Below are 26,354 nucleotides of genomic sequence, written 5' to 3' on the forward strand. Positions count from 1 at the left end.
TTTCTTTAAAATTTTATTTAACGAATTTTAAAATAAACTATAAATTTTTTTTCTTTTTTTTTTTGAGACGGACTCCGTTGCCCCGGCTGGAGTGCAGTGGCGCGATCTTGGCTCACTACAACCTCTGCCTCCTGGGTTCAAGCAATTCTTCTGCCTCAGCCTCCTGAGTAGCTGGGACTACAGGTGTACACAGCTATGTGTGGCTTTTTTTTTTTAGTAGGGACGGGATTTCACCGTGTTGCCCAGGTTGGTCACGAACTCCTGAGCTCAGGCAATATGCCTGCCTCAGTCTCCCAAAGTGCTGGGAATACAGTTGTGAGCCACCATGCCTGGCCAAAACTATGAAATTTCTATGATCTTTCTGGAAAAGAAAACTTAGTTGTAAAAAACTTAATTTAAAAATTTACAAAATGCTTTGGGAGGCCGAGGTAGGCAGATCACAAGGTCAGGAGTTAGAGACCAGCCTAGCCAACAAGGTAAAACTCTGTCTCTACTAAAAATACAAAAAATTAGCTAGGTGTGGTGGCAGGCACCTGTAATCCCAGCCACTTGGGAGGCTGAGGCAGGAGAATCACTTGAACCTGGGGAAGTGGAGGTTGCAGTGAGCCGAGACCACGCCATTGCACTTCAGCCTCAGCAACAGAGTGAGACTCTGTCTCAAAAAAAAAAAAATCACAAAATAAAAATAACTTTAAAAAATGAAATCAGTTGTCCCCAACAATCAATGAACATTTTAACAAAGAAAGAAAAAAGACTAGTTTCAAAAAGTTAACAAAATCATATTTTTCAAATTGATAGTCACATTAAAAAGTATTCTTTTATTTGGATACTGCATGGATAAAACTGGAAAGAATAAACTGAAACCACTAAGATGATTTTAAAGTAACTAATAATTTTTTTGATATAAATTAATATGTTTAATTTTTTGAGGTTTAAAAAAATTAAGCACTTCGTTTTAATACAAAAAAATGCCTACTTTTTTTTATAAAATGATATTCTTCCAACTTCTAAATTCACATTATTTTTTTGAGATAATTTGACAAAGAATAAACATTGAGTAACTCTAATATCCTTAACAAATAATAAAAGTAATTTCTACACAATACTAGTAAAAACTATTTAGGATACAAATCAGCTTCTAAGAAAACAAGTTTAAACAAGTTTATTTCCATTCTTTCCTCAAAACAGTACCAAGGGTAAAATAAAGTTATTTTTTGGCCAGGCATAGTGGCTCATGAACTTTGGGAGGCCAAGGCAGGTGGATGGCCTGAGATCAGCAATTCAAGACCAGACTGGGAAATATAGCGAGACCCCCCGACCCCACCTTACAAAAAATTAAAAAATGAGTTGGGCATGATGACATGTGCCTGTGGTCCCAACTACTCAAGAGGCTGAGGTGGGAGGATCACTTGAGCTGAGGAGGTTGGAGGCTGCAGTGAGCCATGATGGCACCACTACACTCCAGCCTGGGTGCAGAGCTAGACTCTGTCTCAGGGTGGGGGAAGAAGTAAATCCCCAAATCCTCAGAAATTTGAAGAATTACAAGGAAAGAGTAACCATAAACAGAGTGGGGAAAAAAACTTCAAAAATACCAGTGTAAATATCCTCAGAGGGATGAGAGAGCACCACTAAGAACAGGATGTTATAAAATAGTAGCAACTGGCAACCAATGAAGAGCTCTTAAAAATTAAGGAAATTTCCAAAAAACAGATTAAACAGAGAGAAAACAGAAAGCTAGTAAGAGAAAAAAGAAAAAGAAACATACCATAAAAGTTCCCATTACTAAGAAATATAAATCTCCAGACTGAAAGGACCCATCAAAATGAAATGATTTCAATAAAAACAATAACAAAACACCCACTGAAGACACATCATCATCATGAAACCTCAGAATATTCAGAAATAAAGAGATCACAACACTTTCTAGAAGGGGAAAAACAGATCATATGCAAAGGATTAATGTCACTAGTTTTCTCAACAGCAATACTGGTGCTAGAATACAACAGAGCAATGCTCTCAGATTTTTAAAGGAAAATGGTTTTTCAATCTATAATGTGATGTATAGCCGCCAACAACTATCAAGAGTAAGGTAGACTACAGACATTTTTAGGTATGTAGGGTCTTAAATATTGAAGGATTTGCTTTTGCATGATGAGAGAGTAAACCAAGAAAAGGAAATAAATGGGACTCAACAAAAAGGGATTCAACATGGAGCTAATTCCTGAGAAGAGCTGTGTACCAGGTCTATAGAGTAACCAGTCTAGACTACAGGAAGGCTCTAGACTGCAGAAGGGCGGTTTGCAAGGGAAAAAAATTCTAAAAACGTAAGTCTGACAGAGGTTTAATAACTGTGTTTCAGTATTTGGACAGCTTATTGACATGCTTGAAATATATTGATTAAAATATATGGCAAAATCAGTATTAGGCCCATAAAAAGCCAAGCAAAAAGCATGGCTCTCATGCTTTGTATGGGCCTAATACAGAGATAAAGAGGCCAGGTACAGTGGCTCACGCGTACTCAGCACATTGGGAGGCTGAGTTGGGTGGATCACTTGAGGTCAGGAGTTTGAGACCAGCCTGGCCAACATGGTGAAACCCCATCTCTACTAAAAATACAAAAATTAGCCAGGCATGGTGGTGGGCATCTGTAGTCCGAGCTACTCAGGTGGTTGAGGCAGGAGAATCACTTAAACCCAGGAGGCAGAGGTTGTAGTGAGCTGAGATTGCGCCACTGCACTCCAGTCTAGGGGAGAGAGAGAGAGAGAGAGAGAGAGAGAGAGAGAGAGAGAGACTGTGTCTCAAAAAAAAAAAAGAGAGAAATAAAAACAAAATGGTATAGCACTTGGCTCATCGTCAAACAATCCAACAATAATATCTGACTTAAGATTTAGTGAAAGCCTGTGATGGAACAATAATATGATGAGGAAAAGGGAAAGTAGGAAGAAGAGAGGTTTAAGAGTATCCAATTCCTTCAAAGGGGAGTCAATAAGTAATGTGTAAACTTAGATAAGTTAAGAAATAGTAACATAGGCATATTATTTTAAAAAATGAAGGCAATTGCATCAGCTCAGATTGTTGCAGGCTACGCTCTTGGAGGTGGGGCGGGGTGGTGAAGTAGGTAACTATTTGGTTTTAAGATTTATAGCACTTACTATTTGGTGTTTTAAAATTTATTTTTTCTAACACCTTCATTGAGGTATAATTCACACACTATACTATCTATTTATTTACATATTTACATATTTATTTATCTGAGATGCAGTCTTGCTATGTCACCCAGGCTGGAGTACAGTGGTGCTCACTATAACCTCTGCCTCCTGGGTTAAAGCGATTCTCCTGCCTCAGCCTCCTGAGTAGCTGGGATTACAGGTGCGCACCACAATACCCAGCTAATATTTGTATTTTTCAGTAGAGACAGCGTTTTGCCATGCTGGCCAGGCTGGTCTTAAACTCCTGACCTCAGATGATCTGACCTCCTCGGCCTCCAAAAGTGCTGGAATTACAGGGATGAGCTACCGCATCTGGCCCAATTCACTCATTTCAACAAAAATTCACTCATTTTTAGTATATTCATGGAATTGTGCAACCATCACCACAATCAATTTTAGAATATTTTCATCATCTTTAAAAGAAACCCAATACCCATTAGCAGTCACTTCCCATTTTCCCCAAATCCTTCCTTTGTTGTGTTTTTGTTTTTTTCCATTGTGGCAAAACATACACAACATAAAACTTACTATTTTAACCACTTTTTTTAAACCACTTTTAAGTGTACAGTTCAGTGGCATTAAGTACATTCATACTGTTGTACAACCATCACCACTATCCATCTCCAGAACTTTTTCATCAACTCATAATGTAACTCTCTACCCACTAAACAGTAACTCCCCCCAGCCCCTGGTAATCACTGTTCTACTTTCTGTCTCTATGCATTTGACTCTTCTAGGAATCTCAGAAGTGAAATCATACCATATATTTGTCCTTTGTATCATGCTAACTTAACATGACGTCCTAAAAATTTATTCATGCAGAGCATAAGTCAGATTCTTTTTTCCTTTGTAGGCCAGGCACAGTGGCTCACGCCTGTAATCCTAGCACTTTGGAAGGCCAAGACAGGCGGATTGCTTGAGCCCAGGAGTTCAAGACAAGCCTAGGCAACATGGCGAGACCTCGTCTTTACTAAAAATACAAAAACTGAGGTGAGAGGATCACCTGAGCCAGGGAGGTCAAGGCTGTAGTGAGCCATGATCGCACCACTGCACCCCAGCCTGGGCAAGAGTGAGACGCTGTCTCAAGGATCAAAAAAACTCAAAAACTCATAGAACTGTACACTAAAAAGAGTGAACTTTACTATATGTAAATTATAATAAAAAAGAATTTTTTCCTTTGTAATACTAATGTTCCAGTGTATGTACACACTACATTTTGTCTATCATCAATAGACACACTGTTTCCACACCAACTTTTAGCTGTTGTGAATAACAGCCATGAATATTGGTGTATACATATCTGTTCAATTCCCTGCCTTCAATTCATTTGTGAATATACTCAGAAGTGGGACTGCTTAATCAAACAGATAATTCTATGTTTGTTTTTCTGAGGAACTGCCCTACTGTTTTCTATAGCAGCTAGGCATTCTCTACATATTCTGGATATTAGTTTCTTATCAAGACAGGTGATTTGCAATTATTTTCTCTAATTCTATGGGTTGCCTTTTTACTCTGTTGACAGTGTCCTTTGATGTACAAGTTTTTAATTTTGATGAAGTCCAGTTTGTCTGTTTTTCCTTTTGTTGTCTGTGTCTTTGGTGTCATATCCCAAGAAATCACTGCCAAATCCAGTATTATGAAGCTTTTGCCCTATGTTTTCTTCTAAGAGTTTTATAGTTTTAGCTCTTATGTTTAGGTTTTATATATGGCATAGGGTAAGTGTCCAACTTCATTCTTTTGATATACATATCAAATTTTTCAACGCCATCTGTTGAAAAGACTGTCTTTTCCTAACTGAATGAAGAACTGGCACATTTATGGAAAATCATTTGACCATATATGTGAGGGCTTACTTCTAGGCCCTCTCTTCTATTCCATTGGTCTCTACGGCTGTCTTTATGCCAGTACCACATTGTTTTGATTATGCTACCTTTGTAGTAAATCAGAAGTGGGAGTCCTGCAACATTGTTCTTTCTCAGGATTGTTTCTGCTATTCAGGGTCTCTTGAGATTACGTATGAATTCTAGTATAAATTTTTCTTTGTTTTTTTGAGTAAGATCATCCCTGTATTTATTTTTCTACAGGTAATTTTTCTATAGCTTCAACATTTTCTCTTCAAAATTAAAAGAAAAATATCCCCAAATTTAGAAGTGGATCATTTGGCCCTTTCTCTTCTTTATCTTCTCCTAGTTCAAAATGCTTACATCTCTTAACGGCCAGAATCTTCTTGATTTGCCATTAGTCTCAACACATTCTAGCCTTAGCACAATCTTCTTTGTAGTTTTAGCCCTTGTATTAGTCCGTTTTCATGCTGCTGATAAAGACATACCCAAGACTGGGCAATTTACAAAAGAAAGAAGTTTACTGGACTTATAGTTCCACGTGGGTGGGGAGGCCTCACAATCATGGTGAAAGGTGAAAAGCACATCTCACATGGCAGTAGACAAGAGAAGAAAGCTTTTGCAGGGAAATTCCCATTTTTAAAACCATCGGATCTTGTGAGACTTATTCACAATCATGAGAACAGCACAGGAAAGACCTGCCCCCATGATTCAATTACTGCCCACCTGGTCCCTCCTACAACATGTGGGAATTCAAGATGAGATTTGGGTGGGGACACAGCCAACCCACATCAGCCTTCTTTTGGAAAACTGGTTTTGTCTGCCCACCACAGTCACTCTGCTTCCAATCATAGGACCTCTTTCTCTAGGCATACAGGGAATCCTTGCCCTTCTCATACGGTGTCACTTTTGTGAAGCTGATGCTTGCCACACTTCTTACAGAAAGTTCTTTGGGTTTTAGGTATGTTGACCATCTCTGCAGTAGAGCTTCCCTGTCTATATGATGAAAACAGTAAACTGCATCTGCAACCCTCAAATCGTGTCACTCACGCCTAACTGAATTTTTCTATTTCTTCAAAAATCATCGGGATTTTGACAGGGGTCACACTGAATCTGTAGGACACTTTGGGAGTACTGACATCTCACCTAAATTAAGTCTTCCAATCCATGAATATGAGAAATCTTTCCAGTTGTTTATACATTCTTTAATTTCTTTCAGTAATCTTTTATAGTTTTCAGTGGATAAATCGTCTACATATTTGATTAATACAATCCCTAAGTATTTTACTCTTTTTGATGCTATTGTACATGGAATTACTGGCCAGGCACAGAGGCTCACACCTGCAATCCCAGGCCTTTGGAGGCCAAGGCAGGCGGGTCACTGGAGGTCAGAAACTCAAGACCAGCCTGGGCGACATGGTGCAACCCTGTCTCTACTAAAAATACAAAAACTAGCCAGGTGTGGTGGTAGGTGCCTGTAATACTAGCTACTTGGGAGGCTGAGGCAAGAGAATCACTTGATCCTGGGAGGTGGAAGTTGCACTGAGCCAAGATCATGCCATTGCACTCCAGCCTGGGTGACAAGAGCAAAACTCTGTCTCAATAAACAAATAAATAAATGGAATCATTTTCTTAATTTTGTTTTTGTATTGTTCATTAGAGAAACGTACTATTTGATTTTTAAATAAGACCCTGTATTACACACTAAAGATACATCAAAAGAAGGCAAATATAATGCATTTTTTGAGAGCTCAAGCTTAATCAGAATGGAGATGAGATGCATTAAACATTTTACATTATTCAAACTATCAGATTCTGAATTTCAAATAAAAAACTGCTGACATTTTCCTACTGTTCAGGATATTTTACTATAATAATGAGGGTATATTTCCATGTATCTTATTTGCTTTTTTTTTCTTCTTCTTTTTTTTAAGACAGAGTCTTGCTCTGTTGCCCAGGCTGGAATGCAGTGGCATGATCACAGCTCACTGCAACTTCGGAGGCCTCCCAGATTCAAGCAATTCTCCTGCCTCAGACTCTCGAGTAGCTGGGAATACAGGCACACAGCACTACACCTGGCTAATTTTTGTATTTTTAGTAGAGACAGGGTTTTACCATGTTGGCCAAACTGGTCTTGAACTCCTGACCTCGTGATCTGCCTACCTTGGCCTCCCAAAGTGCTGGCATTACCATCAGGCACAGCACCCAGCTACTTTTTCTTTAGTTTAAAAGATCACATTCTACATTACTTCTTTTTTTTTTTTTAAGACAGAGTTTCACTCTGTCGCCCATGCTGGAATGTAGTGGTGTGAGCACGACTCACTGCAACCTCCACTTCCCAGGCCCAAGTGCTCCTCCCACCTTGCCTCCCCAATAGCTAGGACCACAGATGCACACCATAAACCCAGCTAATTTTAAAAATTTTTAGTATAGATGGGGTTTCACCACGTTGCCCAAGCTGCTCTTGAATTCCTGGCTCAAGGAATCTGTCCGCCTCAGCTTCCTAAAGTGCTAGAATTACAGGCATGAGCTACAACGGCCAGCCTCATACTATTCCACTAGAGAAATATCAAGAGAGAATTATCTTTTGCAGCTGTCTGATTTTTACACTCTCTCCACACATGTGGGTTCTGCCAGATTTTCTACCAGCATTCTTGTTCAGGCAAAACTCCCCAGCAGTGGAGATGTTCAACAGAAGTCCTACACTGGAGATTTCAACATGGATTGGGAGAGTGAATATAAAGACTTAATGGATTGTCTTAATTCATATGATTCTACTATTCTAACGTCACAGGAACTGAAGATGCCAAAAATACTTGAAAAGTTTAGATCTAAATAAAACAACAAAATCAACAAAACAAAACCAGTGAAATGAAAACTTTTGGCTCAACATTTTATTAGATTTAGGCAAAGAAGCTTTGCTATAAGCCTAAGAACATACAATTTCAATGTCAGGAAGAGGCCCTTAAAAAAATTGCAAAGTTGTTTTTAGAATTCCAATTTTCTACACAAATTCCAGCTCAGAACGCGAGGAGAAAATGAACTTCCCACCACCTGTCTATCAATCAAATACTTTCTGAATGACTTTCATATTGCCAACACTATGCTAGGCACTAAAGATACAAAGATGAAAATACTCAATCCCTACCTTCAAAGAGCTCATCATCTAAGGTGGTAACATGCAATGCATGGGGCAGTAGGGAAAATGTACTACACTCCAGGTCAGGATTAAGGTAGCGAGGAAGATGTCAGGAAAGGAAGCAGTAACCACTGAGTTGAATCTTAAAGGATGAATAGGAGGTAGAGATTATAATGTGTTGGGCACTGTGCTAAGTGTTCAAGCTATAAAGATTAATCAGAGGAAGTCTCTGCACATAGTTCCGTAGGGTTGAAAAAGCCACATAAAAAACCATTTTCAAAACAATGAGATTAAAAGTCTTAAGATAGACATGTTATAAAAATAGAGGAGAACAAGCTCAGTAGGGAAGGGGAATAGAGCAAAGGAAATGCTACACAAAGAAACTCATGTCTGAGCTGAATCATGAAGGGTAAGCAGATATTCAATAGGTGGGCAACACAGGGAGGAGGGCGTTCTAGGCAGAGAGAATAGTATGAGCATTGGAACAAACGTACAAAGTGTGACTTGAAAGAGCCCAATGTGATTAGGAACTTGCATGCAGCTCAGTTTCTCTGAAATGTAGGTTATGAAACAAAAATAAGGGGTGAGGAGGGAAATAAAGAAAAGTAGAAAGAAATGTTATGAACTAAATCATGAAGACACTGGTATTCTCATGCGGTTACTAAACCTTTACATTCCTTTTTTCTGAGAAACAAAACTTGACTCAAGTGTAAACATTTTTTCTTGTTCATTTATACTTGATAAAATAAATACAGTAACATTTGTCATTACAAATACCTTTTAAAACTTTAGCTTTAAACGTTATTCACCTTCAAGTTACAGAAATCTTAAAACAATATAGTCAAATTCATTTTCTTCTTTTATAACTGAAACCAGTTTTTATGCTTAGAAAATTCAGTTTAAACGTCATTGTAAAAAAATCATAAAAACTACAAACCTCATGGAAATAAGAGAGACATAAACAGATGGAAAAACATTCTATGCTCATGGTTAGGAAGAATCAGTATTGTGAAAATGACCATACTGCCCGAAGTAATTTATAGATTCAATGCTATCCCCATCAAGCTACCAATGACACTCTTCACAGAACTGTAAAAAGCCACCTTAAACTTCATATGGAACTAAAAGAGCTCGCATAGCCAAGACAATTAATTCTAAGCAAAAAGAACAAAGCTGGAGGCATCACACTACCTGACTTCAAACTATACTACAAGGCTACAGTAATCAAAACAGCATGGTACTGGTACCAAAACAGAGATATAGACCAGTGGAACAGAACAGAGGCCTTGGAGGCAATGCCACACATCTACAACCATCTGATCTTTGACAAGCCTGACAAAAACAAGCAATGGGGAAAGGACTCCATGTTTAGTAAATGGTGTTTAATAAATGGTGTTGGGAAAACTGGCTAGCCATGTGCAGAAAGCAGAAACTGGACCCCTTCCTGACACTTTAACATTAACTCCAGATGGATTAAAGACTTAAACATAATACCTAACACCATAAAAACCCTAGAAGAAAACCTAGGCAAAACCATTCAGGACATATGCATAGGCCAGGGCTTCACGACTAAAACACCACAAGCATTGGCAACAAAAGCCAAAATTGACAAATAGGACCTAATTAAACTCCAGAGCTTCTGTACAGCAAAAGAAACAATCATTAGAGTGAATGGGCAACCAACAGAATGGGAGAAAATTTTTACAATCTACACATCTGACAAAGGGCTAATATCCAGAATCTACTAAGAATGAAAACAGATTTACAAGAAAAAAACAAACAAACCCATTCAAAAGTGGGCAAAGGACATGAACAGACACTTTTCAAAAGAAGACATTTATGAGGCCAACAAACATACGAAAAAATGCTCATCATCACTGGTCATTAGAGATATACAAATCAAAACCACATTGAGATACCATCTCATGCCAGTTAGAATGGTGATCATTAAAAAATCTGGAGACAACAGATGCTGGAGAGGATGTACAGAAATAGGAACACTTTTACACTGTTGGTGAGAGTGTAAATTAGTTCAACCATTGAGGAAGACAGTGTGGCAATTCCTTAAGGACCTAGAAATAGAAATTCCATTTGACCCAATAATCCCATTACTGGGTATATACCCAAAGGATTATAAATTGTTCTATTATAAAGACACATGCACACGTATGTTCACTGCAGCACTGTTTACAATAGCAAAGACCTGGAACCAACCAACCCAAATGCCCATCGATGATAGACTGGACAAGGAAAATGTGGCACATATACACCATGGAATAGTATGCAGCCATAAAAAACGATGAGTTTGTGTCCTTTGTAGGGACATGGATGAATCTGGAAACCATCATTCTCAGCAAACTGACACAAGGACAGAAAAATAAACACCACATGTTCTCACTCATAGATGGGTATTGAACAATGAGAACACATGGACACAGGGAGGGGAGCGTCACACACTGGCGTCTGTTGGGGGAAAACAGGGGAGGGGCAGCAGGAGGTAGGGAGGTTGGAGAGGGATAACAGGGGGAGAAATGCCAGATATAGGTGACAGGGGGATGGAGGCAGCAAACCACATTACCATGTATGTACCTATGCAACAATCTTGCATGTTTGCACATGTACCCCAGAACCTAAAGTGCAATAAAATATATATATATACATACACACACACACACACACATACACAGACACACAGATATAAAAGATCTAAAACAAGGTAAAACAGGGTTGTAGGAAAGGACTAACATGAATTCAAAATACATTAAGGAGATGGAACTAATATTATGTGAAAGGAGAGCCTGAGATGGAAAGTGACTATCAGGAACACAAGATGCATCTGAGGACAACTTCTCAGAGATGTAGCCCAAGACAGGTCAGTTGAAGATGTAGGAGGAATTCTAGAAAAGTAACTAAAGAAGACAAGGAATTGACAGAATATTCTATATTTTTTCTCTCAGGAATTAATGAGTTCTCTCTCCTGGTTTCTGTAGATCGACAAAATCCTCAGTTTTCTGTTGCTTTAAGTCCATTGGAAAGTTAACTTTTAAAACTTCATAGTATAACACATACACCTTAACATTATTTATGACTTTGATGGGTACATGAAAATGCGAACTATCAAACTAAATTTCATTTGGACTCCACATGATTCAAATGATCAATTCCTTTGTTCTCCCCCAATAAACTCCTAAGTTTCCTCTTTAGTAGAGCTACTCTTTGTCCTAAATTCTATGACCAGTAAGAAAAATTAACTTAATAAAACAACTTAAAGGACCACCTTTTGGTTGTTTTAACTGTTTATTTTTGACTTTTAAGAGCTCATGATGGCCTGACCCTGGCATAAATTTTTGGACATATTTACAAAATTGATGAGAAAAACAATGAGGAAAATACAGTTATCTAATTTGATTAACTTATATGTAAAAATAAAATAAACTAAATTCACTTTAGGTATGGAAAACAGATTACTCACCTGCGACCACATTCTGAATATTTACCAATATTTTTTAATATTAAGGCAGCTGTTAGTCGGATGTGTTTAGTTATTGGTCCCTCTTTTTCATCCTTAAAAAGAAAGGGAAGAAAGAATAAGATCTAAATCATACAGGGCTCAGACTTTTACAGATAAGGGTTTCAAGGCATGCTTACTGTAAAATCTCGAAAGACAAGGTTTCTTGATCCTCTTCTCAGAGCCATAAGTGCAGCACTGGGATGATTCACAATGGCCTTTTGTGCTCTAGGAGTTGAGCTTGTGCCCCCTACAGCTGGCTGCCTAAATTGGTCAGAGAGAGAGAGATAGTTAACATGATACTGCAGCAGACTGACAACTATGACCATCCTGCCAACCCCTTTAAGTTGGTTACTTTAAAATTGTGTTTACAGGGTGATTAAAGGTCCAATGGTCTAGCATTAATGTTTATGCTCTGTGACAGCCTAGGCGAACGGGCTCTTAGTATCAAGGTGAAGTTTCAAGCCTTCTATTTTCCAATCTATCAATTTTAAAGCAAACAACAGATATTCCATCTTTAAAGTTATTGTACTGGGTAAGTATGCAATCAAGACAAATTCAACATAGCATCAAAGTTACAGCTTTCTCATCTTTGGATATAATGTGAAGATTTTAACAAAGAAGAAAAGAGTCTACAAATTTTGCTTCAAAATTTCTCTAAATGGTACCTGAGAATAAAGTAATATTACCTAAGAACATACTGATAACTGGTCCTCCCGGAAAAGAGAGTATGATAACATGGAATTATGCTAAATACTACATTTCAAACTATTACTTATATATCTTAAATTTCATCATTACTTAATACTTTCAGTCAATTCTTTCCCTATAGTTCTGTTCTTTATGAAAGACACAGAATTAAAGAAGTGCTGAGATGATTTTATGTAAAATAAGATTCGAACTACTGTAGATTTTTTTGGCCAAGCAGATAAAGTGCATCATTATCTGTGTGCTCTGGTGAGACAGCGATGGAGAATACTGACTCATATATGAGAAAACCCTGTTTCTGACACTGTAACTGGCTGTATGACTTTCAGTATTTCTTTTCACATCTGAGAAGTGGAGGTATTTCTGATACATTTTTACTAATTCTGAATATTAAATTATTTTAAGCTAATTCTGAATATTAAATAAGGTAACATAAAAGCAATCTTTTTTTTTTTTTTTGAGATGAAGTTTTGCTCTTGTCGCCCAGGCTGGAGTGCAATAGTGCAATCTCGGTTCACTGCAACCTCTGTCTCCCAGGTTCAAGCAATTCTCCTCCCTCAGCCTCCCAAGTAGCTGGTATTACAGGTGTGCACCACCATCCCAGGCTAATTTTTGTATTTTTTAGTAGAGATGGTGTTTCCCCATGTTGGCCAGGCTAATCTCAAAATCCTGACCTTAGATGATCCACCTGCCTTGGCCTCCCAAAGTGCTGGGATTACAGGCGTGAGCCATTGCATCCGGCTTCATAAAAGCAATCTTTAAACTGTAAACTAGTGTTGTGTGTGTGTGTGTGTGTGTGTATTTTAATAATTACAAGATTTGAAATCTCTTTGCCATTATCAAATAGATGATTACTCTCTTACAGGACAAAGAACCAAACACACTTTTAGTTTACAAAGCATTTCTCATATATCATCTGTTATTACTTCCAACGACTGACTAGTTTATCAAAACAGCATCAGTGTTAGCGCTTAAAGGTACTTTACAGACCACAATGTCCAGTCAAAAGGAAAAGTGATGGCAAGGTAATTTAAGCAATTTGAACAGCGTCACATTGCTGATTCATCGCAGAGCTGGACTAGAACCCAGGTTTCTGGCATCCTAATATGCTAAGTTGCATTTCACTGTTCTTGTGTTTTGCCTAGTTTCTTTTTGTATGTACAAAAGGAAATAAACTCATTTTCCTTACTTGGTAGAAGCCTTCTGACTTCCTGCTTGTCCTGGTTCATCTTGTTTTAATCCTGCAAGCAGGGCATCCTTTGAACAGTGCTTATCCTTTTTGGGAAAGAGGAAGTAAGAGAATGCACATCAAAATCCTTAATGCAGTCAATGAATTACCGATCAAATAGTATTTAAAAACTGTACCTGCAAGTGGGTAATAAAAGAAAACCGCTGTCGCTGAAAAGGCTCACAACCTTCCCAAAGACACTGCCCTGGATATACATCTTTTCCTCCATGTTCAGTTGCTGCATGGTAGAAAACCTGTGAGGGTGTCTGAAACCACCTATGAAAAATAAAAGTAGTAGACACTTGGATGTATTCAAGTATATTTTGAAACTATTTCAAAAATTTCTCTGCTTATATTTCCAAGTAGAATCATCAGTCATACTGAACACTTTTGGTAATTTGCTTTAACATCCCTTATTCCTAATTCCCTACCTTCAATGAAGGCTGACTAAAAATCTCTTGAAAGTGAATGAAGTATCATTTAAAAACACCATAGAACAAAATCTTATAAACAAATACCATACTCTATTGTACTTTTATACTTTTATACTCAATTTATACTTTTATAAATTGCTTATTTACTAGATTTCATATTACATATAACTCAAGCATATCCAATCCAACAGTTCAAATTCTATAAGTTTTAGTAAGTCTGCCTTTTAAGTTTACATTTATATGTCTGTCCAGGTTTTTAAGTCCCGTCCCTCACTTCTCCAGCATATACCCTATGATGTGAGTAGGTGGCAAAGGACACAAAACTGAAGGAAGTCATATTTCATTCTCTTTTATTAATTAGACAATATGGAAATGAGAGAGAACACTGGAATCTCGACAGCAAAGAAGGTATTAAAAGGCTTCAATTATTAATTAGTAACTCAAATGTTTGTGTAATCAGTATTTTTAAGATCTATGGTAGAGATCTCTTAGAATTTGATTTTTTTATGGCTGTCATATAAACATATCTATATTTGAACCAGTTTTTAATGTATAATATATATCCAGTATTCCAAATTAATATTCCTTCAGAAAGGACTAACATTTTAAAATAAAATTTAATCAACAAAGTAATTAAATACTGAATTATAAAACAGAATGTCTGAAAGAGTAAGTTATATACTTAATTTCCATTCACATGCATCTATATAAATACCTACAAAAGTTTATTGTGAGACTAAAATCAGTAAATACATTTTAAGTTTTGGGATTTTGTTTAATTCTCAGAACTCACAATGCTATTTCACCAATATGAAATATAACTTGAGTTTTGTTATATGTACTAGTTTTTGCTACAAGGAGGCATTTCTTGTGTTTGTAAGATATTACCTAGATACTATTAAATCATTAATTACAATCTTGCCTAGACACACATACACCCAGAAACCAAAATCCAAATGTACTACTACTCACTATTCACAATGTCCATTTCTATTTTTCAATGCATACAATTAATCAAGTTTATTGGCAACACATACAAATGGTGAATTTGGGCTGGGCGTGGTGGCTCACGCCTGTAATCCCAGCACTTTGGGAGGCCAAGGTAGGTGGATCATGAGGCCAGAAGATCAAGACTATCCTGGCTAACACGGTGAAACTCCGTCTCTACTAAAAATACAAAAAATTAGCTGAGTGTGGTGGCACATGCCTGTAGTCCCAGCTATTTGGGAGGCTGAGGCAGGAGAATCGCTTGAACCCAGGAGGCAGAGGTTGCAGTGAGCCGAGATCGTGCCACTGCACTGCAGCCTGGGTGACAGAGAGAGATTGTCTCTCAAAAAAAAAAAAAAGAAAAAAGAAAAAAAGAAAAAAGAAATGGTGACTTTAGCAGCCACAGGAAAAAGGATAGCACTTCCTTAAATTAATTTTAATTACTAAATATACACAATAATGTATGATTTTAAGACAACAGATATAAGTGTTCATAATTCCATCTGTCCAAAAGAGTCTATTTTTCTCTCTCATCTACTACTCTTTCCTTCATTCCAACTCTATTTTCTATCTAACTACTCTGGTCATAAGAGCTACAAACTGTGGTGGTGGTTCAAGGTAAAGTTTTAATATAACTATGAATGAAGATGTTGCAATAATCACATGAAGGTGAAAAGTAGTTAAGGGTTCCAAATCCATTAAATACCTGAATTTTATTTTATTTGTTTATTTTTCAAATGGAGTTTTGCTCTGTTGCCCAGGCTGGAGTGCAGTGGCACCATCTCAATTCATTGCAACCTCTGCCTCCTGGGTTCAAGCGATTCTCCTGCCTCAGCCTCCCAAGTAGCCAGGACTACAGGTGCCTGCCACCAGGTTTGGCTAATTTTTTTTTACTTTTAGTAGGCATAGGGTTTTGCCATGTTGGCCAGACTGGTCTCAAACTCCTGACCTCATGATCTGCCCATCTTGGTCTCCCAAAGTCCTGGGATTAGAGGCGTGAGCCACCGCGCCTGGCTGATACCTGAATTTTAAAAGTTTACATGTAATATTGGAGAGTTAACCTCTAAAGAAATGTAAAGCAAACAGATACTGAGTTTTCTGAACATTATGGATTTTTATTGGATGGGTTGGGAGAAGAGTAAGAGATGAAGCAGAATGCTACTGTTTACTGTCATGTCTACAAAACTATTACTAAAACTACACCAGTAATCTCCACTCCCTACCACCAACCCATAAATCATAAACAATATTTCATTTAAGGAAACTGGGAAAATTCAAGAATATCCAAAAATAACAAAAATAAAAATTACCTGTGATATAGCCAGAATGCTAATATTTAAGTATACTTTAAGCTTTCTCTGAGTATGTATGTGTTTTTAAACAAAACTAGGACTGATACTGATATAATTTTATATACTGCTGCCACTCCAGGCTAATATAACTTCGTATAAATTATAGTAATTTTTGAGACAGAGTCTCACTCTGTTGCCCAGGCTGGAGTGCAGTGGCACAATCTCAGTTTACTGCAACCTCTGTCTCCCGAGTTCCAGCGATACTTCTGCCTCAGCCTCCCAAGCAGCTGGGATTACAGGCGTGTACCACAACACATGGTTATCTTTTGCATTTTTTAGTAAAGACAGGGTTTCGCCATGTCAGCCAGGCTGGTTTCGAACTCCTGACCTCAAGTAATCTGCCTGCCTCAGCCTCCCAAAGTGCTGGATTACAGGTGTGAGCCACCATGCCTGGCCCCTTTGTACAAATTAAAATGCTCTTCCTTAAGATACGTTACTGCCTTGTGCTGAAAAATTACTGTAATAAATATACAACATATGCCACATATTATGTGAATAGTTTCCCCTTTAATGTGTACAACGATAGGCAATAGCTCTGGGCAAAAAAACATTCCTCTGAAACTCATTTTACTCACTGAGAATCCAGTTTTCAAGATGGGTGTGAGGCTTAAATTTGATAATATTTATAAATCTATTTGGAAAATAGTAAGCCATAAATAAATAACGGCTATTGTCATCATGATCAGTAGTAGCAGTAGTAGTGCTGGTAAGGGGTAGTGGTGGTACAGGTAACTTCTTGTCTCTTCATCTGCCCATCTTGCTAATCCTCTACTCTGAGACCTTCTCCATAACTATAACAAAATTGCCAAGTTTTGCTCAGTAATGCTTGTTCCACCTTCAAATTAATGGCCTCCATTAGCAATCAACACTTACCATCATTCACAACTAATTTTATTCACTTCTCCCTCTGAAAATATTCTCCACAGAAACTGTCTGCAATTCAACTTCGGTTAAAAACTGAACTTCAATCTTATTTTACATGCTTGTCTTCCTCTGTACTTGTGAGAATTTGTGAATTTAGAGACAATATCTTACATTTATGTCTCTGTGAAAAAAAGCTTTATTACTGAAAACACAAGTTTATTTTATTAGAGCTTCTTTAACTTTCTTCTCTATATTATGTCTTTAGTCATTATTCATCCTTTCTTTCCCTTGGATCTCAGCCAAATGTAGCTACTACTTCCTGGGTTAACTCCTTCACTTGTGTATTGGTGAGACAGCCAAGTTAAAAAGGGTTCACTGGAGAATCTCTGACCAGCCTATGCACTGGGAGGAGCGGGTGGAGCCTTGGGAACTTCGTGCCATTTGCAGCGGGGAGATGTGTGGCCACTCCTGTTCCTGTGTGGTAACCTGGGATTCAATCTGTGAGGTGGAAAACCGGTTAGCAGGACTTCCTCACTTTGCTGAGTTGTTTTTCCTTTTCCATCCTCATCAAATAAATTCCACTCCTCACACTTCTATGTGTCTATGAGCCTAATCTTTCCTAGCTGTGTGACAAGAATCTTTTTCCTACAACACTGGATTCTATTGTGCTCCTTCCTAAATTAACCTGTTTTGCATCTTTCATCTTTTCCTTTCTACTGAATCTCACACTTAAGTATAAAAAAAAGTTATTCTAACCAGAAACAACAATAGAAACACTTTTTCTTTGATCCTGCTACTTTTTCAAAAGAAAGGAAACAGAATTTATCAATATCTGGCAAAACAATGCAAAATGTATTATTTAATATAGTTATTGTAACAACAGTTTTTGACATTTTTCTCTCAGTCACTGGCAATCTAAAGAAAATATTTTTTTCAATTACATCATCACTATAATTTATAATGATTAGTTTCCTGCTTATTATTTAAATCATTGTAGTGTAAGCTCAGGATTAGTTTCTATTCTTTCATTTAATTTCCCTTCAGCCATATTCTATTTTCTTTTATTCCAGTGAAGAACTGTTTTTGGTTCAACTGAACAAATATTCACAAAGGCTACCAGGTACAAATTTCCTGAAATGAAAACCCATTTTCTGGGGATAAATTTAAGCCTGCTGTAATAATTTACATCAGTAACAAGGAGCTGGATGTTATTCACCAAGACAATGGGGAAAATGTCTCTGGGGCACATCAGAGACCTTCACAGCAGCCTCTCCCCAGAGGACTAGGAGGACAAAATTATTTCCTGGGCCAGGCCCAAGCACCCCCTGCTGCGTGCACCCTAGGGACTTCATGCCCTAGATCCCAGCTGTTCCAGCCATGGCTAAAAAGGGCCAAGGTATAGCTTGGGCTGTGGGTTCAGAGGGTGCAAGGCCAAAGCCTTGGCAGCTTCCATGTGGTGTTAAGCCTGTGGGTGCATGAAAGTCAAGAATTGAGGTTTGGGGACCTCCGCTTAGATTTCAGAGGATGTATGGAAACAGCTGGATGTCCAAGTAGAAGTCTGCTGCAAGGGTGGAGCCCTCATGGAGAACTTCTGTTAGGGTAGGTCAAGCCCCCACACAGAGTCTCCCCTGGGGCACTGCCTGGTGGAGCTGTGAGAAGAGGGCTGCCATCCTCCAAACCCCAGAATGGTAGATAAACAGACAGCTTGCATCGTGCACCTGGAAAAGCCACAGACACTCAATGACAACCCATGAAGGCAGCCGGGAGGGAAACTGTGCCCTGCAAAGCCACAGGGGTGGAACTGCCCAAGGCGGTAGGAGCCCACTTCTTGCATCAGCATGACCTGGGTGTGAAACATGGAGTCAAAGGAGATCATTTTGGAACTTTTAAGGTTTAATGACTACCCTATTGGATTTGCCTTGCATAGAACCTGTAGCCTCTTTGTTTTGGCCAATTTCTCCCATTTGGAACAATGCCTATACCGCACTGTATCTAGGAAGTAACTAACAGCTTTTGATTTTATAGGCTCATAGGCAGAAGGGACTTTCTTTGTCTCAGATGAGACTCTGGACTTGGACTTCTGGGTTAACGCTGGAATGAACTAAAACTTTGGAGGACTCTTGGAAAGGCATGATTGTATTTTGAAATGTGAAGACATGAGATCTGGGAGGGCCCAAGGGCAAAATGATATGGTTTGGCTGTGTCCCCACCCAAATATCATCTTGAATTGTAGTTCCCATAATCCTTATGTGTCACTGGAGGGACCCAGAGGGAGGTAACTGAATCATGGGGATGATTACCCCCAATGCTGTTCTTGTGAAAGTCAATGAGTACTCATGAGATCTGACAGTTTTATAAAAAGCTTATCCCTGTTTGCTTGGCACTTCTCTCTGCCACCATGTGAAGAAGGACATGTTTGCTTCCCCTTCTGTCGTAATTGTAGCTTCCCTGAGGCCTGCCCAGCCCTGCAGAACTGTGAGTCAATTAACTTCTTTCCTCTACAAATTACCCGGTCTTGGGCAGTTCTTTACAGCAGCATGAGAATGCACAATACAGATAGTTTCATTTGGAGTTGTCTTAGTCACTCAAGGTCTTGGCAGACTATTTTTCTTTAGTGGCTAAAAAGTATTCCATATCCTTCTTTACAGCCTTCCTGCTAAAACAAACAAACAAACAAACAAACCCACTTGACTTAAAATGCAAGGGATTTTTTTTTGCAGGAATATTCTAGTTTAAAAGTAGAATGGCACATAAATGTTAATAAATGCACATAAGTGTGTACGTGAGACTATACATCCAAAAAATTCATACCGCAAACATATTTTAGTTGAAAAGAAAAGGCTCTCTTACTGGTTATAGAACCATGAACTTCTACCTCAACCCTTTGCATCTGTTTTAGATATATTCTATGGCAAAAGAAATATCAACAGCATGCAAGCATGCATTATTTTATATTCAGATAAGATTTAGTAACAAGCTGCTAAAATTTGGGGGAAAAAATATACCAACAACCTTGGTGAGAGGCTAACCCAATTTTATCTAGTTGCAAAAGTTCAAAATGCAAAAAAAAGTACTAACTTCACTATTAAGAGAATTAATTTATTTCCTTAATACATAATAACACAATATAAATACAAATTGAAAAACTGAAAATCAGTACTGGTATTCTTGGAAACAAAATATTGCTGTTCCTACAAGAATGAATTCTCCAACCTCAGCTTCTATGCTACAGTCAATCCATAGTAAAAGTCAAAAGTGGGAACAACTGATTGACTAGTGTAGATGCCAATGGAAATAGGAGAGGAAGCAAATATTTGGCCTTTTTGGGGGGCTTTTGCACAAAGATAGGTCCTGCCTCCTACTAAGACTGAAATTGTAGGAAATATCTCAAATATAGGAAAGGGCTCACATGAATGACCCAAACCAACTGCCCTTCATTCTAACTCCTTTCCTTTCCTCCTAATAATTATTACAGGAAAAGATTTCTGTGTTTGCTCTTTGAACTTCCCACATCAACTGATATTAACCTACTGGTCTGTGAAGCAGTCACTTATTTTACATAGTAAAATATAAAAATGAATTATCAGGGACTTTGTTTTAAAATGTTTTTAAAATGTGTACCTGCAAAAAAACATGAATATTGGGCTGAAACAATAGTTCACATTTGAAAAGTGCCATGAAAATTGATTTGTACAATTCAGGTATTATAACAATGTTCTTTTTTTTATTGAGACAGAAACTCATTCTGTCGAGCAGGCTGGAGTACAGTGGCACAACCTCCACTCACTGCAACCTCCGCCTCCCAGGTTCCGTAGCTGGGATTATAGGCACCCACCAACATGCCCAGCTAATTTTTGTATTTTTTGTAGAGACAGGGTTTCACCATGTTGGCCAGGCTGGTCTTCAACTCATGACCTCAAGCAATCTGCCAACCTTGACCTCCCAAAGTGCTGGGATTATAGGCGTGAGCCACTGTGCCTGGCCAACAATGTTATTCTCAATAAGCTATACATAAGCTTGGAGATAAAAATAAATGATGCTGTGTGTATCTGTGTGGTTTTAATGAAAAAAGCATACCAAATAATTTCAAACTTTTAAATTCTAGCTTAGATATTCATTTGCTCTCTTTGAAAGATATGGTAGTATATCACTTTACACTGTTCTTGACAAAGCTGCACACTGCACAAAGTACCTCTCTACCCAAAACTTATGTTTGCTCAGAACTTACTATATATCTGGCATATTCACATACAGCATCTTATTTGAGTTCCATAACTGCTCTCTGAATGTAAAATTATCCCTTTACTGCTGAGGAAATGTGCTTTCATTTCTTTTTTCCTTTTTTTTTTTGAGATGGAGTCTCGCTCTGTAGCCTAGGCTGGAGTGCAGTGGTGCGATCTAGGCTCACTGTAACCTCCACCTCCCGGGTCCTGGTTCAAGCAATTCTCCTACCTCAGCCTCCCAAGTACCTGGGATTACAGGCACGAGACACCATGCACAGCTAATTTTTGTATTTTTTAGTAGAGATGGCGTTTCACCATGTTGGCCAGTCTGGGCTTGAACTCCTGGCCTTGTGATCCACTGCCTCAGCCTCCCAAAGTGCTGGAATTACAGGCGTGTGTCACTGCGCCCAGCCAGAAATATGCTTTCAAAAAGTAACTTTTCCAGAATCATACAGCTAAGTAACAGAACTAGGATTTGAAACCTGGTATGTCTAACACAAAAGACCTGATTTTTTTCCTTCTATGTCATAATACGTAATTGTTTACTCAGGGTACTATACGTAGATGTATTACTAGGTAAAAACTGTGGTATACTTTTACATACAGTATTTATTATATCATTTTTTAAATATTGGCAAATAAATTCGGAAAGGATACTAGATAAGAGGTTGGCACTGGTATAAAATTTTCATTATTCTATACATAAGTTTCCAAAGAATAAATATGGTTTGTGTTTTTGTTTTTGCTGAACCACATACTAGATTCTCACTGTAGGAAATTCTTTTCCCAACTATTATAAATATTTGATAACAAAAAGATCTTCAACATGATTTGACAAATTCTTCTCATGGTATATAACCTTTTGGCATTTGATAACATCTTTAAGTAACCAAACTCTTTGGTATTCAATGTTTTAAAGAATAGAGCAGGGTTAAAAAAAATTCTACTACTGTGTGTGGTAGAAATCAGGGTATTTCCTAGTTAAAAAAAATTTACTTATGGCAAATCAGTAGTTAAGGCCTAAGGAACCCATATTTCTCAAACTAATGCTTCCAAAAATATATTATTAAATGAAATTAAGCTCATACTTATAAAGGCTCATTAGTTCAAATTATAAGGATAGTAATATTAGCAAAATATCTAGTATTTCTAGTGTGCTTACACAAAATCTTTTATAAACCTAGATAGAGCAAGATGACAACCTGTTATCCTGATAATTGGAAGTACAAGATGCCAATAGGCTAGGTCAGCAAAGAACTGATGACTTTAGAATCAAGCTAGGTAAACTTCATTCATTTAACTTACCCAAAATATATTAGTTAAAAGCAATTTATGTGCCAGGCATTGTGCTAATACCATAAAACTTCTGAAAGGAACATACAGGCTGGGTGCAGTGGTTCAAGCCTGTAATCCCAGCATTTTGAGAGGCCAAACTGGGCTGATCACAAGGTCAGGAGTTTGAGACCAGACGGGTGAAAGCCCATCTCTACTAAAAATACAAATATTAGCTGGGAGTGGTTGCACATGCCTGTAGTCCCAGCTACTTGGGAGGCTGAGGCAGGAGAATTGCTTGAACCCAGGAAGAGGAGGTTGCAGTGAGCTGAGATTGTGCCACTGCACTCCAGCTGGGTGACAGAGCGAGACTCCATCTCAAAAAAAAAGAAAGGAAAGAAAAAGAAAGCAACATATAACCCTCAGAAGATCTCTCTCTTCTGGTTTTATTACCACAAAATTGAGACAAAAGATGCTATAAAACTAATTTCAATTTTTTTCTCCCACTGACATTTAAGTCAAGCTATTGTTCAATCTAACTACTGATTAACTTTAACCTAAACTGGCAGTTTACCTAAAATTAAGTAGTCCTTGCTGAAGGCACATTAACATGAATTTCAAAATTCCACTTGGATATTTAACTCTTTCAAATATTTTCACATCATCAAGATGGCAGTTTTATGTGTAACATTCAACTAGTCTTTAGATACTTCAATACTTTTGGAATGTTTTGGAAGAAGTAAAAGTTATAATGGAAATCAATCTACCTTTGAACTAGAACACAAATTCTAGCTACCTGTAAGTTTTTAACCATTTGCAAAATATAGTGAAGTTGGTGTCTATTGTTGTTTTCAGTCATTTTCTATCAGATAAAGCATTATTCAAACCTTAGCAAGCTCTATACAAAAGTCTTATTTCAGGACTTCTGGGTCATGGTAAAGTAGGCTCTCACCTGGAGGCAGCTAAATTTGACTTAGAGGAATGATCACCAAGGCCCACGAAGTAGACCTCGGCTTTGGGATCCCAGAGGAAAAAAAAAAAAAAGAAGGTGGTCAAAAAACTGGAGACTTAATCTCAATTTGAAACAAGGACAATCATTTTTTTGATGTTTCTCCTATAAGAGCCACATCCTGCTCTAAGAGTGCAGTACAAGGGCTGGCAGCTGAGATGCCTCTAGTGAAGAAAAAGAAGAGCCTCAGTACTCTAAGGAGCACCTAGAACCTAGGACCATGTTGTGTGACAGACGGACAGAGAAGTCACCCAGCCCCAAGAAGCAGGTGCTTGGCCACTCGGAGTTCCTCAGCAGGAAGAAGAAAAAGAAGTCACCTCTGGCATGTTCCATGGTTCTGGGGTGAAAAACCTCCCCAGATCCCAGACACAGTGAGGAAAAGACCAGAGTTGGCAAGAAGCTCAAAAAACACAAGAGGAAAAAAGAGGGGCCCAGTACCCCACAGCCTTCTCAGTCTAGGACCCTTGATTCTGCAAGGAAAGGGATGCTGCCTGCATTTGTTCAGTGGAGAAGGAGGGCAAGAAGGTGGCAGCCTTGGGGCAGAATGGAAGCAGGGGAGGCCCAGGGAACACAGCAGGAAAGTAAAGAAGACAAAAAAATCCACCAGAAGGGAGACACTCTCCCAGGCCACACTCCATGGTCCAGGTCCATGAAGAGCAGCCCTAGGAAACGAAGTAAAAAGAAGCGAGTCAAAATTGAGGCTCCAAAACACATCGCAATATGAGATGGCCCTAAGTTCCCAGCAAAGAAGAAACTGAAGTCCAAGAAAAACATAGAGCAGCAAAGTCACTGAGGATGTGGCTCTGAAACGGAAAAAAGGAAGAGAAAAGAGAGTGGGGTAGAAGGAAACCCGCAGAAAGAGAAAACGGACACAGACACAGAGGTGACGTTGGAAAAGAATGGCAACATGGACAAGAGCACACTGAACAGGTGAGGCAAAAGGCCTTGCAACAGACTGATCTTAAGTTCGGCAAAACTGAAGCTTCTAAAACCAGAAAGTGGACAGTAACCCAGTCTGGCCAGTGGGATACTGCTGGCTTTAAGAACAAGGATCAGTAACATAAATTTCTCAAACATGGGTGGCTTGAAAAATCTGACCCTTCATTTAGCTGCCCCCTCTAGCATGACTGCAAGGCCCAACATGACCCTCAGCAAGAAGGCAGCAAATAGCCTGCAGCAGAACCTGCAGCAGGATTACAACTAGGACATAAGCTGGAAGTTCAACCTAGGAGCAAGCTTTGGCTTCTCCACTGCCTCAAACAAAATCTTTTATATTGGCAGGAACACTTCCAAGTCAAGTTGGAAGATTAAACTCTAGTGTTATGTCACCTTAAACAGTCAAAATTCCTTTTATATTCTTTTGTGAAGATGAAAGCCATCTGATGGTTGTCTTGAATCCAACACCTGCAAAGATTAAGGACGACTATCTTGATAGGCTTGAACAAACTGGGGTGGAGGTAGCTTAAGAGAATATGTGCCTGGCTAAAACTTCCTGTTTTCTGTGTTTAACATTCTGTGCCTGTTCGAGACATCAGCATGTATAAATAACATCTGTTAAGTGTTGTGCATGTACTAGACACATATTCAAGTGTTTTCCTTGCATTAACGTATTTAATCTTCATAATTATAAAATTATTATCCCCATCTTATCCATGAGGCAACAGAGGTTCAGTGATAAAGTAATAAAATTGCCTGGGTCGGTCACCCAACCAGTAAACAAACAAACAAATTATTCTGGCTTATACAGTAGGAGTAATTACACCTTACAAGAGAAGCTTTAGGAGAAATTGTAACTGTATAAGGTTCAGTAAGAACCCAGTGATCTGAACCTCAACATGACCTGAGTAGATTCCTGAGCAGTTGGGAATTACCAATTTTACCAGTATCAAGCAAAAGTCCCTGGTTCATAGACAGACAAGTTTTCACACAGGAAATATTTGTTTAGAATATATTTGAGATCCTCTATATTCTTGGTTTGACTTTCAATAATGCAATTCTAAATATAAATATAATACAAATGTTATTCCTCAAGGGAAAATAATTTTCATCTTTCGGTAGCAGTTATTAATGAGAAACCTATGAGAAACAATATATTCCAGAAAAGTGGCTTTCAAATGTCTTTTTAGCAGCAGAACCTTCTTTTCAAACAAAATATTACTTAAAATCCCTATAAATAAAACAAAAGTAGAAATCCTATGTTTAAACTCAAGTTGGAGAGTCTCTCTTAAACTCTGCCTGACACCACTTAATTCAAAGAACACTGTAGCCTAGAAAAACAAAGAAAAACACTATGCATATAAACTCTTGACTACTCAGTCCTTTCCTCCAATTACACAGAATTTAAACAGCAATTCATAGATATTTTTAAATGAAGGAAATTTTTGAGGGAGACTACTTTTTTATATAATCACACAATTATACATTTCAAAGATAAATGCTTAATGATGATAAACAAACAAGGATAAAGATAAGGATGAGGACTTCCAGTTTCCTTTCAGACAAAAGGCTGCAAGTCATCAGTCCCATTCCCACAACAAGAAATAAGCTGAACAAACTGAAAATTTACAATTCCTCTTAGAT

General features: G+C 38.1%; 1 protein-coding gene across 1 annotated transcript in view; it reads right to left on the minus strand.

Annotated features, from left to right (window-relative positions):
* Positions 1-26,354, minus strand: part of ARID2 (AT-rich interaction domain 2) — a 185,380-nt gene that overhangs the window by 3,368 nt on the left and 155,658 nt on the right. Inside the window, exons 17-20 of the mRNA XM_012459083.3 lie at positions 13,771-13,909; positions 13,595-13,680; positions 11,838-11,961; positions 11,662-11,753 (exon numbers count right to left, since the gene is read on the minus strand). Of these exons, the coding sequence (XP_012314506.2) occupies positions 11,662-11,753; positions 11,838-11,961; positions 13,595-13,680; positions 13,771-13,909 (441 nt within the window). The remainder of the gene's footprint in view (positions 1-11,661; positions 11,754-11,837; positions 11,962-13,594; positions 13,681-13,770; positions 13,910-26,354) is intronic.

This window comes from Aotus nancymaae, unplaced genomic scaffold (genome assembly GCF_030222135.1).
Source record: "Aotus nancymaae isolate 86718 unplaced genomic scaffold, 86718_ANA_hifiasm-v0.15.2.pri h1tg000092l, whole genome shotgun sequence".
Taxonomy (NCBI): domain Eukaryota; kingdom Metazoa; phylum Chordata; class Mammalia; order Primates; family Aotidae; genus Aotus; species Aotus nancymaae.